Source organism: Daktulosphaira vitifoliae, unplaced genomic scaffold (genome assembly GCF_025091365.1).
Source record: "Daktulosphaira vitifoliae isolate Bord-2020 unplaced genomic scaffold, ASM2509136v1 Scaffold_2, whole genome shotgun sequence".
Classification (NCBI taxonomy): Eukaryota; Metazoa; Arthropoda; class Insecta; order Hemiptera; family Phylloxeridae; genus Daktulosphaira; species Daktulosphaira vitifoliae.
The window spans coordinates 28,326,456-28,341,296 of record NW_026099573.1 but is presented as its reverse complement, the minus strand read 5'-3'; the positions used below and the strand labels follow the sequence as shown (position 1 = coordinate 28,341,296).

Here is a 14,841-nt window from a genome sequence, read left to right as displayed (position 1 = left end):
TACAGAACATATGCCTACAAGTGAATTACTTAACATTGATTCATCAATTATTGCACTTTGTATCCATATAAAGTGCTATATTTTAAGAATAATGTTGTTCTAGTATAAAAATCATTATTAATATTATTAAGAAGTTTATCTTTTAGTTAAGGTTATATATAATTTTAGAACTGCAAGGTGTAATTTATTTACTGTATCAAAATTACGCCGATGAATTGTTATTATTGAAGACAGTTTTTGTTTATATTCAATATTGTTTTAAATATTACTCTTTCAGTCATTGCCGTTCATTGTTACAATTAAACGTCGGGAAAAAACAACCGAAAATAATAAATAAACATATTTGTTGAGTATGAGACGAGCATATATTTACGAATAAATAATTCTTATTACGCATTAGATTTATTTATCAAATATTATTATTATTTGATAATACGCAAAAAGTAAATTCTGAAAATTTTTTCTTCCCCGGAAATTAGTCCAAAACTTTAAAAAGTTGTGGTTTGTCCTTACATTTAACAGTCCTTCAATATTCATGTTAATGTTTTTTAAACACCATTATCAACGTAATGTATTTACACTCAAATTATGAATTACAAGTTACAAATAGAACATCAATAAGTGATGCTCATCTAAAGGTTATTTACTCATAGCCCCTATACTAGTTATGCGGTTTACAAGCAAAAAATATGTTTTAGCAAAACACGTTTTGTTCACCTGGTAAACTTTTTTCCTATAAATGAATTTTATCAACATGAAAATCGTCTGTAGTTAACAAACTATCGTAATTGAAGTGCATAATTATCAGTTATTTGGTAAGTAATATTTTATCAAAAATATTATACTTAATTATAAAAAGACATAATTATTAATAATAAAAATCAAAGGTTGCAACTAACAAATTTATATTACGTTCAATATTTTTATAACATTTTTATTCAATGTATGATAGTGAACATTTCTGTTTCTAAAATGCTAAACAGTGTTGATACTATGATTTGCAAGAGTTCTTCATATTATTGCGCAGGGTAAAATATTATGACTTTTTCATAATTTCCGTCTTGTATTAAGGTAATACGAGTTTTTAGATGTGTTTTAATCACTTATCTCTTAATATTGTCCTATTCATAATACCCTTTCTCATTTAGTCATCATCAGAAATAAAATAATAGTAATAATAATAATTTAATAATTAAAACTTTCCGGCAATGAGAAAATTTGATTTTCATCAAGAATCGCACGTTCAATTTTTTTACAACATATTTCCTGGAAATTCGAATAAAGATTAATTGAGATTTTTATTGTTAAAATTTTAACAACAAGTAATACTTTGATAAATCATAAGTTTATATTATAATGTTCTTTATGTATTATCTGATTAATAAGACCTCCTGACAATCTTAATGGAAATAATTCTAATATCACATAATATGTGATTATATGTAATATATTTCATCCTCACTGTCATATTTTTCTAATAAAAATAAAAATATACTATGATGTATAGAACGCATGCGATATATTATTGTTATTACTGTATTCAATACACATTTGTAGTTCATGGGCAATGATATTTTTCATTAATAAAATCAATATTGGCACGCGTGTCAGCAATTTTATTGATAAAAACCAATTACTAAAGAATTAATATTCATCAATTTTGACAAATTGTAGTCATTGTTTGACCGTGATTTTATATAATGTCCCAGTAATCAAAATAATGAACTTGAGACAGAAGCTCAATTAGATATTTTAGAACACAGAGTAGTGGATAGATTCACCCCTCCACTGCCCTTGTTAATATGATTTTATGTCAATAAGGGAGTCTTTAGCCGGAACTACTTCTTCTGGTTACGTTAATGAGTTCTAAAGTATTGCTTTGTAATATTATACGAGCTTATTAAGGAAATAATTTTGAACTATTATACTAGCTAGCTTAGATATTGTTAAAGATATTAAGCAATATTTATTATATGTATTTGTTTGTACTTTTTTATTTATTTTAGATTGGAACGAGCTAACTAAGTAATCATGAGTGGATACTTAACATTAATAAGTTAGTATATAATTACTCGCATAAAATGTGTAAAAAAATAATGATGAATAAATATTTATGGAATAATTAATGCAGTTTAAATGTTTTTCAATATATTGAAATATTTAAAATTGAAAAATGCTCTATGAGTCAAATTAAATTAAATGATAATTTTCGTATCTACTATAACAACATATTCAATCGCCTTTGTGCAATCAAAATAAAAAAGTAAATTGACTGTATCTTGATGTTTTTAATCGACCAATTTCAGTGTATTTTTACAACCCATAAAAATTTTGAAGACAAAAATGTAATTTACATTTAAAAGTCTCGCTTTATTTTTGGATATTTTCGTTTTCAATTAAATACAAAACAATTAAATGTAATTACTATAAAATGTATATATTTTTTTTTTGAATAGAAGGATTTAGATACTTTAATCCATTAAATATTTTAAATAAAATATTTTTAAGTATAAAGTTAAATTATACATTCAAAAAACAATATAAAGATCAATTATTTATTATTTCATCATGATACTAATATTCTATGAACTTTATACAGTATTTCTTATGCATTTTGTTTGAGGAAAGTTTTATAAATTTTAATTTATTTGGTATACTAATTTTAGCTTTGATGCGAAGCTGAAAAGTTATTGGTGGTTTCACTTTGCCATTTTTTTTTTTTGTGTGTAAATAAATTTGTACTGAGCCGATTTTTCTCAACAATACAAGAAAATATTACAAAACATATCTATTTAAAGCTATCATTTCCTTTTTAATTTTAATGGCTCCTTTCTGTACTTTTTTACTATTATTATGTAGCTCAAAAATATTAACTATTAATGTAAAAATAATTTATGTGAAATAACTATATTTTTATGTAACGTATTCTATAATTTGTATATGATACAGATTGAACTATGTACGTGAAACGTAATTGTATACGTATAAATTGTAGTTGAATAATTTAGTGATAAATATATTCAAGTAACTAGTTTATGTTTCACCTTCCCCCTTTGTACATAACGNATCAATCCATCAGTGAAATTAGTATAAATTGTAGTTGAATAATTTAGTGATAAATATATTCAAGTAACTAGTTTATGTTTCACCTTCCCCCTTTGTACATAACGAGAAGCCTAATGTAGATGTTCAATAATAACAGTTTATTTAATGTTTTATTAACTGTTTTATGCATAGGTTTAATATTCTTGCAAACCCTCGGAGTTATGTATGCAGATGATTATGCGGAAAAAGCAGTCCAAGAAAATGGAATTTGGTTAGCTGAGGTGGGAGGAAAACCGATAGCTTTGACTAGAATCGAACGCAACGACCAAGAAGAAACGACAAGCGATTTTGTTGTGAAAGATGCAACGCCATTCCCGAAAATAGCCAGACGTGGTTATGCAGGCGAAGAGTTTTTCTTAAAAGCTTCCAAGTCAGTTCCTCGAATTGGTCGTAGAAACGATGATTCTAAAGCGTATCCTAAGAGATCTACGGATAAGGTTTGTATATCCTAACTATATTTTTACATAAAACATGCTCTGCTATTAAATTTCACTTCACTCGTTTTATTTAACTTGTTATGATATTATAAAGGATCCAGCTTCACCGGATGAATATTGGCCATGGCTCCAATATAATGGCCATGTCGACTCGGCTAAAAAAGAAATTGACTTTCCATTTGGATGTCAACAACTGGATGCCAAGACAATATTTTTGGTAGATTTATATAATTTCGTTTGCAACGATCAGTTCTACTGTTGTGCAACAACAAAACGTTCCCTGTCTGCATAAAAATTTAATCACTACAAATGAAATTTTTATTTAGTTAAAATAGTCTTCATGAAAAAATGTTTTTTATATTAATACATAGTATAAAACAGAAATGTAAAATTTTAAATAATATAATCTCTTATCGTGTTAATGTATGTAAAATTACTAGAATCCAATTAAACAAACATGTTGATTCAATCATTATGAAAACTCATTTAATATAAAAATATACATTTTAAAATTAAATACCTATACATAAATTAGGAGAAAGTTGTAAGATTTCAATTACCACACAATGTTGTGAGTAATACTGTAATGTACGACAGATAAACGTATAGATACGTTAATATAATTTTTTCAACTTTACATATGTGCCGACCATAAAACTTTAAAAAAATGCAAGTAAATGTATGTTTAAGGGTATTGCCCTCATATTAAATTTTACTCGATAAAGACAATTCATAAACTAAATTCAAAGTAATCTATTAATAATTAAAGGTTGAAGATTTATTAAAATCAAATTAAAAGTGAACAGCAAAAGGTTCTCATGCAATACATAATAACACTATTATTATACACACCCCTTAGCCACTGCAACTCCATGAACAGGCAACAAAGAGGAAACTCGTCACGGTCCATGGATGACATAGTGGGTTAATTATAAATAAATGATTTACACGATATTTCGCCGTTATAATTCATAAGCCCAATTATAAAAATATAGAGAATGAGTAGAAGTACATACAAAAAGAGTAAGAAGGAAAATAAGTTTACCTTAAAAGTTAAAATTCAACTTGAGTAATATTTATTATTGTAAATGATTAAAATCAATTAAGGTAAAGATTTTATGTATTTAATTGCAACAGTTTCCAGTCAATAAAATAGCAGACCCTCTTACCATTTTCTCTTTTAATTTGTTGCTATCATCCAATTCTATTGATTTTAAAGACTTTATCTGCTCTTTTCAAAAACTTCTTAAATGATTGGTAATATAAATGGTCTACCTTACCTTCAAACTATGCCTAGCGGTACAGACAAATTTGTTCCATTATACCTTTTCGGTCATGGTTCCACAACTTGAATCATAATGGAATTTTTATAATTAAATTTTTTCGTTTTATAGATATGGTCACTACTTATGAGTCTTATTTTTTATATCTTAACTCTCTTCTTTATTATACTTTTCAGGATAATGAATAAATAGGTAACTTTAAACATTATCTGTTAAACTGTCATTTACTCTCTAAAAATAAAACTGTGTTAGTTAATTCTTTATCTCTTCATAATATTCATACTCTCTCTATCGTTATCATTTTACAGACTCAATCAATCATAATTATTTATTCTATTATTTCCTTTCTCCAGAGTACAATTATCATTATTTAAATGAATTTATTCAATATTTAAAATAGACGAGGTGTAATATTTGTATAAAATGATATTTCAATAACTAAAAAAAAAACCAAAAATTCAACTGTTACATAATTATCAAATGCGATTAAAACTTGAATAATAACGAAAGAATTTCTTTTGAAAAATTAGAAAAAAAAAATACCTTAAAAAATTGCTTATACATTTTTTGAAAAGAACAGTAATAATAACATAATTAACTAATTATACATAATATATAATAAAAATATCTACATACAAAACATTAATATAATATAATGTTGAACTATTCCACAATCGTCGAGTTCTCCATTTCAAATGTAAAGCGACTAAAATGAAAAGGGTTCCACGGTGGTGTAATGGATATAATTCACTGAGCGTGGGGGATGATTCAATCAAATGCAATTTACCGTGAAATATTGTACCAGATTATTATGCCTTCAGTATAATATGTGCTCTAGCTCATTCCCCTTATGTTCTTGTATATCATACGAGATTACAATATCGAATTTGTATATATGATCGGTTTGTTGAGCCGGATCTTAGGACGGCCACCATCACTTACCGTCTTGGTTTCTTGGCAAAACTTTGTGTCAAACGCTTCCCTGGGTTTAATATTATATTATCATTGTGTAGGGTCAAAGGGAACGACAATTTTCGAACGTATGAAATTCAAAGGACTGTCGTTTATCCCATAACACTTAGTGGTTTCAATATTATACTATTATTAAAAAACAATTACCTTCATGTTCGATGTACTTTATAAAGAAGGAAAATGTTTGGCCTATATATTTTAGTTGTTTTGAAGATATGTAAGTTAGAAATTAACTTGTTTAAGATTAATTCGTGGTTTTAGAATGTATTACGTGCGGTATAAAATATTTTGTAAATAATATTAATTTTTTTATAATTATTATTTTCATAGAAATTAATTAAAAATAGAAATTTAGAACTTCAGGTAGAAATAAAATTAATTCTCAATGAATAAGTTTGATTATATAACATTTGGATACAAATTTATTTTTGTTTTCTAAAGAAATATTTTTGTTTCGCTGAAATAAAAATTATTAACTGAAATTATATAACATTTGAATAGTAATCAAAAATAAAATTTAATGATACATTCGAAGTTAATTAAAAAAATTAATTATTATTAGTTTATATATATATATACATAATATGGTTATGTTGAATACTTTTAGCTATTAATAGTAACATTAAACACATCGACAATACCTGATAACCCGGTCAAACTGTGTTTTATATTTTAATTTGTTTTTATTAAGTGAATAGTTGCAAATAGTAAATGAATGACGTGATAAATGATAAAAGATAGCTCTACACTATGATTTCATATCCCCATTTTTTTAAAAATTTAAAAAAGTTAAAAAAAGAGCAATTTTTACATTAATATTTTATAATGATTAAAATTACTGTCCTATAACGCTTCAGTTCATATATATATAATAGATAAAATTTTTAAAATGTAACAAAAATTACATTGTTTTTGACTTCAGATGTTGATTACTCATAAAAAAAAAGTCACCGCTAGGTTTTTCTTTTTTTATTATATATTAAATTAAACAGGCATTAATTTGAAATAATCTTAAATGATCTAAGCATTCCGGTATTTTATAAAATAAAACAAAATCGGCTAATTTTAACAAAAAATTATATGATTTTTGTTCAAATGCACCCAATGACTTCTATAAATCAAGATTTTGGATAATATATATTTTTTTTACATTGAAATTTTTCAAAATTATGGAATTCATAGTTTTAAATAAGTATGTTTTGTGATATTTTCATGTATTGTTGAGTAAAAATGGTCCAATTGCTGCGGAACAAACATAAATTGTGACATAAAATAATAATATTAAGGCAGATTAAAACCATTAACTTTTCAGCTACGCATCGAAGCTAATTTAATAAATAGGTCAAAAAACTTGAACGAGTATAGGAACACCTATATAAAACAAAAATCCTTGCGTAACTCTTTATATTTTATAAACAATTTTTCAGAAAATAAATTCTAATTACGATAACGATATATACATAACTATACTATAGTTATAAACCATATATCAAGATATATAAATATTTTGTGGCATTTTTGTTCTCTAAAACGAATTTGTAACTGCAATATTTGTTATTTGAATATCTACTTTTAAATATTTAATAATATATCATATAAAAAAATAAAAAAATAACGTTTAACATATTAAATGTAAGGTCCTAATCTAAACATGTTCTCCTACCTTAACGCACAACATTTTACACTTTTCATATCAAATGTCATGTTTAGTTTAGTATCGAATTGTTTTTCACAAATTTAAAAATTTATATTTCTGAAATTCACTAATTAATATTGGTATTGATATATGGAGATGATGACATATACTGTTTTCTGTTTATTAATTATATGCACTTAGGTAATACGATTGAAAAATAAATAAAAATGATTTGTGGGAAAGAACTGCTTGCAAAACGACTAACGTAGCGGTTATCCATCGGTAAATAAAAGCAATAGTGAAAGTATATTATAGAAGGGGTGAATGAATTTAGATTATTTAATTGGTCGCTGTGTTGACTATGGGGCGAATGAAACCTATGAGATTGTTCTGACCCAAATTAATTGATAACAGGTACTCTCCCCTAACAATTTATTTAGAATTTCAATATGCCTTTGAGTCGATTGTAATTACAATTGCATCCAACAAAAAGCGGATTAAACAATACCCCTTGATTGAAGCACATGAACTTCCACGTGTTTAATACGTCAAGTATAGACCAACTAATCATCACATTAATGTGTAAAGTCGAATAAAACGTAATTATTTCTAATAGAAGCTAAAAAAATCATTCACTCATTTCATTAGTATGTAGTAATGTTATGAAATTAATTAAAGTATTTACTGTTGATTTATTTAATTGAGAATGTTTAAAAGCAAAATACATGAATTCAATGTTTGAGTTAATACATTTTTTTTTAAATAATTTAAAGAAAATCATCAGTTACTATAGTTTAAAGTTTCAGTAAAAAAATGACGAAGTCTTCACTTTATTTTATAGATGATTGACTGGGTGACACTGATGTGAAGTAAATAGGGTTATTCGCGTGGAGCAATTTTGATAACTCGAAATATAATGAACATAAGGGTTTCAAAGTCTTTTTAATGTCGTTAATACTTAAATGAAATACTCATCTATAGAAATATAGCGAGGAACATTAGCATATATTCTGTGTAGTTTTTTACACCACAAAATACATAACGATGTAAAATGATTAATAATTCATTTAAGAAGAACTATTTATAATATGAATAAAAGAAATTTCAAAATGATAATATCATGTTATTAAGCTAACCTACTTAAAACGTGGTTGTACACAGTACTTAATGTAAATTAATAAATTTATTGAAAGTAACACCAGAAAATGATGAATAAAATTGATAACTTTATATTTTACATAATGTTGGATAGGGTTATAGCGTTAGAAGATTAGTGAAGTTTATATCCCTTGGACAGAAAAATATTTCTATGCTGCTATTTATTCCAACACTAAATTAGTAAAAGTTCATTTCAAAATGGATCAAACAAAAATTATAAATGCAAATAAATCCGGACTGTAATTATAATAATATTACAAAATACCAAAATTGTCAAGATTTTAGCCATGAAAAACATTCAGTAGTACAGATATCAAATTTGATGGGTATTGCATGATAAAAAAAAATTATTGCGAGATCAATCACCATAGAAAAGGTTAAATCATAATGGTCAGTTTGCTAAACTGTAATAACGAATTAAATGTCAGTCAAAGTAACGTAGCATATTTTTTCTATTTCATTTATCACGGCGATACTGTTTAATATAACTAAATAATGTGTGTTTTTAAATTTGTTTCAGCGATTTCCTAGACATTTGTGTCTGTACAAATTTACTAAAGACAGAAATATTTTATTTTATTTTTTTCTATAACAATCCTCTCCTCTCAATAACAATAATTTTTAACTGTGAACCTAACACTGCCACTTTTTAACAATTAAAACATAATTTGTTTTCGCTAGTAAGTTTTTATTAAAATATTTTTTATGTGAATCATTATATTTTATATTTTACAATTTGCGAGTTTATTTCTATTTCTAAATGCTGTGTAACTGTTTATTTTGTAAATAAACTGAAAAAAACTGTAAAATGTTGTATTTCTAATTGTAAAAGTCTTAAAATGTATCAGAACCTTGTGAATAATTTTACTTCCCCAAAATATTCGCAGCGGTTAGTAGTCCATATAAATTACGGGTCCGGGCCATAAATCATTTAGCGAGACCTATAAAAAAAAGTTGATGCTATCCGTACGAAGGAAATTACACTCTCGCAAATCAGTAATCTCTCCTATATCAAAATGTTAATGTACGTATAACTTCTTACCTATTATCTTTACCAGTACATTGCCTAACCCAAAAACAGAGTGGTCCATGATGCTTTGACAATTATAATATCTTTTAAACCAGCAAATACTTAATGTTAATTTTTTTTTAATATTTTTTACAGTTCTAGAAAAAATATTACGTTAAAAGCACATATTTTATTAATTGTCTCTAATAAAAAAATAAAAAATTCAATTTTTTTCAAAATAATAATTTTTTAGTACATTTCTTACAATAAACTTTGATAGGTCGATAACAACTTTCGGATAGGTACTTATTGTGTTATAAACATTTTAGTACATTGAAGAGGTATGAAGCATATCGGGAGTACACATAGACTAGTAAGAGCGTTACATTCCCACACAATGTATTCAAATGTTTGTAATTTAAAATTACTGGTCCTAAAATTGTCAATGATTCATACAATTATTTTGTTAAAAGAGCTCTAAAACTGGCTATTTTAATATTTTGAAAAAATCAAAAAAAAAAGATTCTTTTATATTTTGTTACTATAAAATAATAATAATGATGTTTATAACATAATCCAAAACTGTTAAATTATTTTTATGTTAAGACATTTTTTAAATATAAAAACTAAAAATAAAATTTATTTTGTAATGACTGATATTTAGATGAATTTAACTGTCATTAACAAATCTAAAAAAACTTAAATACAATTTTAAACAAAAAGTACCATTGTACATTAAAAACCACATGTTTAATACTCAACATAATTGACTTAAACCTGATGCTATTCTTAATTTAATTTTAAAATAAACTTATATGTTTAACTGCGAAAAATCTTAATTTATTTTGTTTGAATGAAAATTGTTTACCTTTATGTTCGGCATTTAGTACGATAAATAAAATATTTATAATAGTATAAATAAATTGACTACAGTCAATTTTCATATAAATATGCAAATTAAATTTTTATTTATTTTTATAAATCATTGTAAACATCAAGTTTGTTTTAAGAAAAAATGATTTCTAAAAGAAAGATTTTAGAGCTAACTTTCGAAAGTTAAATAGAAACCTATTATTTTTTTTTTTATTGATAAATAATGAATGGCTTTAATAAAATGTTGACTGGTCAATAATCAGTTTTGTATTTTTAAATTTTTGAGTTCATTTTATTTATAGGAAAAAAGAGTGCGCGAAATTGAAGAATTCTTTACTGTGTATCGTAGTAGAAATAGAGCTTCGCTAAATACTACCCAGCTCTTCACTTTTACTAAATCATTGAATATCTCAAAAAGTAATAATAAAAAACTGGTTATCAACCAGTCAAAATTTTATTTAGGCCATTATTTATTTATCATTAAAAAAAAATAATAATAGGTTCTTATTTAACTTTCGAAAGTTAGCTCTAAAATTTATTCATAGAAATCATTTTAACTTGATATTTACAATGATTTATACAAATAAATCAAATTTTAATTTATATATAATTACAATAGTAATTTAAAACTAAAACACGTAAAAAGTATTTTAAATAATGTTAGACATAAGTGAACAGTTTTTATTAGCTTTGATGCGAAGCTGAGAAGGTATTAATTCTACTATGATGTGTTTTTTTATTTATTTTTTTTTTATGTCTTTTACCACATTTCAGCTCTCACTGAACCGATTTCTTTCAACGATACGTCAAAAGATCAAAAATCGTATCTAGTCAAAGACATTACCCTCAAAAATTGAAAAAATTTCCCTCGTTCCCCGTAAACGGAGTAAATCTCCAAAAAATTACAAATTTAAAAATCGCTAATTTTCGAAATTTTTTCAATTTTTTTTTCTTAAAACTGCCATAACTTTTTAAAAAATGTATGGATCAATACAATTTTTTCACAAGAAGTAGTATTTATATACATCTTTCATTCGACATACTTTTGTTTTTAATCAGACTATTTCCCTATATACGACGGGGATTCAAATCTGAAAAATGCACATAGAAAGAAGAACTTTTTCAACTTAACTTTTGAAAGTGTTCCGGAAAGTCTGACACTTTTATATATATTTTAAATTAAAGCTAATGTAATGTACTTTATTATGGAAAAAAAATTTCGACCTTATTTTGTCTTCACGGTGAAAATAGCTACCGAATGCTATTTTTGTGTGAAAATTCTCGATTTTATATTTTACATTTTTTACTTTATAATGCTATATCTTATTGTAAAGTGTATGGATCAACACAATTTTTTTATGAGAAATAATATTTTTTAATAATCCCTTTTTTATTCGACATACATTATCTTAATCAGGATATTAATAAGGAACTAGCAGATCATGTAGCTTTTGGAATAATCCTTCAATTTTTTAAAATTAAACATTATCTAAAGATTTGCATCGAAGCGTTTTTTTTATAGTGATTTTAATCACTGTCATATATCATTATACTTGATCCAACTATGCCACATCACCACTGTGCCGCGACCCCCCTTTTTTATATTTTAATTTGCAGATTTTTATCAATACATCATCAATCCATACATTTCTATATAAAAATGAGAATTTTTTTTTTATTTACTTTTATAAATAAAATATAATATATTTCTATATATTATAATTTAATATATATATATTTATTTTATTTTCTATATATATTATCTTTAATTTTTAACTTTCTATAATCTTCAGTTACTGTAAAACTTGCAGTTAATATGTGCAAATTGTCCACCAAATGTATTTTACCGTTTTTTGCTCATTACTTATTATTTGAGTTTCTTCTCCGAAAAACTACGGATATTTATTGGGAAAAGCATGTTGCCCAATATACCAGCCATCCAAATATGCGTATTGCGACCGTAATATAAAAGTATATAGGGATCGGTACCACTATATGTATGTGTCTAGTGGTGGTTACTCGGTAGAGAAGAAAAAAAGTAATAACCCAGACATAAAGTGTGTTTACTGTAGTCTTATCTACCGTTTAATAACCAGCGGTGAAATCATGTGTAATGTACTAATAGAATAACACGATTAAAGAAGGGCTAAAAAAATATGTATTATAAATGCACGGCGATTTCTAAAATGCCTACAGAAAAACGCGGAGTCGAGACATATTTTCCGACAAGGATAATACATACACAACTGCCGCCACAGGATTGCTGACGTTGTACTTCACACAAACCACACTCATATTATACATGTATTCATATGCACACACATACAAATGCCGACAACCAGACCGGCGGCGGCAGATTGAAAACAACGTCTACTTGCTGATTTTACAGAACGTTCGTGTTGGTGTGTATGTCGCCCACAGTAAACGCATTTTTTTTTTTTTTACAACAAGATTTTTTGTTTGTTTTTTTAGTTACGGAACTATTGTAGTACATTGGTTATTATTATTATTAAAATTATTATTATGGTTAATGCGTTACAGGGCTGCACTGTGACGTGACATTGAATTTTTCTCTTGCATGGATCGTGTGAAATAAAAAACCCACTCGCTGCTGGGCGATAATAATGCGATGTACATATATACACTTAATGCACATTGTGACCGCGGTGGTGAGAGTCACCGTTTCGTAGAATATGGCGAACAGGAGCCGAGATAAAATTGAGAGTCTATATATTAGCTGATACATAAATGGTATGAAGAGGTGGAGTCTGGTGGAAAGAGCTGTGTCTATACGACTTGGTAAAATAATTATGTTGTTTCGACTACACGGTCATGAGACCACATCGACTGTTCCCGGAAGAGTGTGTTTGAAGTTTGAGCTACATTCCGAATCCAAAGATAATACCTTTTTGCTTAAGTATGACGTACGACTATCCATATCTAAGTTTTACTAGTAGTATGTGAAATTGACGCGTGAAGACCAAAAAATGATGTATCATATACAGGCGTATGATGTGTAAAGTACATATTGGCATAAGGCAATAACAAGCGTACATAATTTGGTCGATGGCACCCCAACTGCTCTAGGTCCTTTTTGTAGTTTGGAATTTAAGTTGTTCGATTAACTATGGAACTTCACGGATAAATTATTTTTTTATTATGCATAAAGCAAATGGAGTAGCAAAAAAAGGACATTTTACTTACAAAATGTTTGTCTATTCAAAAATTTCATAAGGAACTCGCCAAGACAATATCAGCTTTTTTTTTTTACAATTACAGATAACTTTGATTCTAAACTATAGTTCACAGTCAAAGTTATCTACAGAAAAACTAGCTATAACTCATTCTTTTTTAATATTTCATACAATAATCATCAATTATAATTAAATGAACGTTATATAACGCCAAGAGCTTACACGTATAATAATGATGATAGAACATCATTTTGAGATGATATTTAAAGGAAAGTTAAAATAAATTATACTATATATTATTACTTTTTTTTTTTTTTACCAGTACATAAAAAAATATGTAAAGTTTATTATAATATAATAGAAATATCTATGTAACTATTTAAGTACAGAAACGATTTGTTTTTGCAATAAGTTGACTTAACTAGAAAATAAATCTTCTCTGATATACATAAGGTTGAGCATCAATATTAAAATAATTAAATGCAATTAATCAAAGTCCATCTTATCAAAGCAAATATGCATTCAATACATAGATAAATGTATACAGTTTTAATTAAATTTTACTAAATATGAACATAATATTTCCTGAAAAATAATTTAATTAAAATATGGCATTGGTCCGAATCTTTTGCAATTCCGTTAGAAACAGTAAAACAATCAGATATAATTCCGATTAAAATTTCATCAACCTTATCAATATTTGTAATCATAAAATAGTTTAATTTTTTTCTAAATGCATTAGGTTATGTTTTTAAAAAAGCAAGGGCGATGTTTTGAAAGTTGCACATCATCAAGTGTAATGTGCAACTTTACTAGTAATTTATCGAATGCTTATTAAAAAGATAATAATTTAAAAGTTAAATAAAATAATGTTTTAATCTAATAAGGTTTATATGTTTTCACCAAATCCTAAATATATTCTCAAGTTCTTTCTTTTTTTTTAATTACAAAAAAAAAAAAATCTTAAACATTTTTATTTATTCTAAAGTATAAAGGATTTTGTGTTTATAAAACAATGTAGTTACACTATCTCAATAATAATACACCGTTTCAAATACAATGAGCATGTTAGCTGAATATATTATACTTCAACTAATGATTATTTTTTTTTTTTTTTATAATGTAGCTTGATTTGAGTTATTTTCGTATATTATCACATATGTTTGTTACGAAT

General features: G+C 25.9%; 1 protein-coding gene across 1 annotated transcript; it reads left to right on the top strand.

Moving 5' to 3' along the window:
• Positions 1–735: 735 nt before the first annotated feature.
• LOC126897531 (uncharacterized) lies at positions 736–4,012 on the top strand. Its single transcript, XM_050671211.1, has 4 exons — positions 736–815; positions 2,007–2,056; positions 3,238–3,542; positions 3,637–4,012. Exons 2-4 carry the CDS (start codon positions 2,032–2,034, stop codon positions 3,832–3,834), a joined length of 528 nt encoding a protein of 175 aa, XP_050527168.1. The 5' UTR covers positions 736–815; positions 2,007–2,031; the 3' UTR covers positions 3,835–4,012.
• Positions 4,013–14,841: the final 10,829 nt, after the last annotated feature.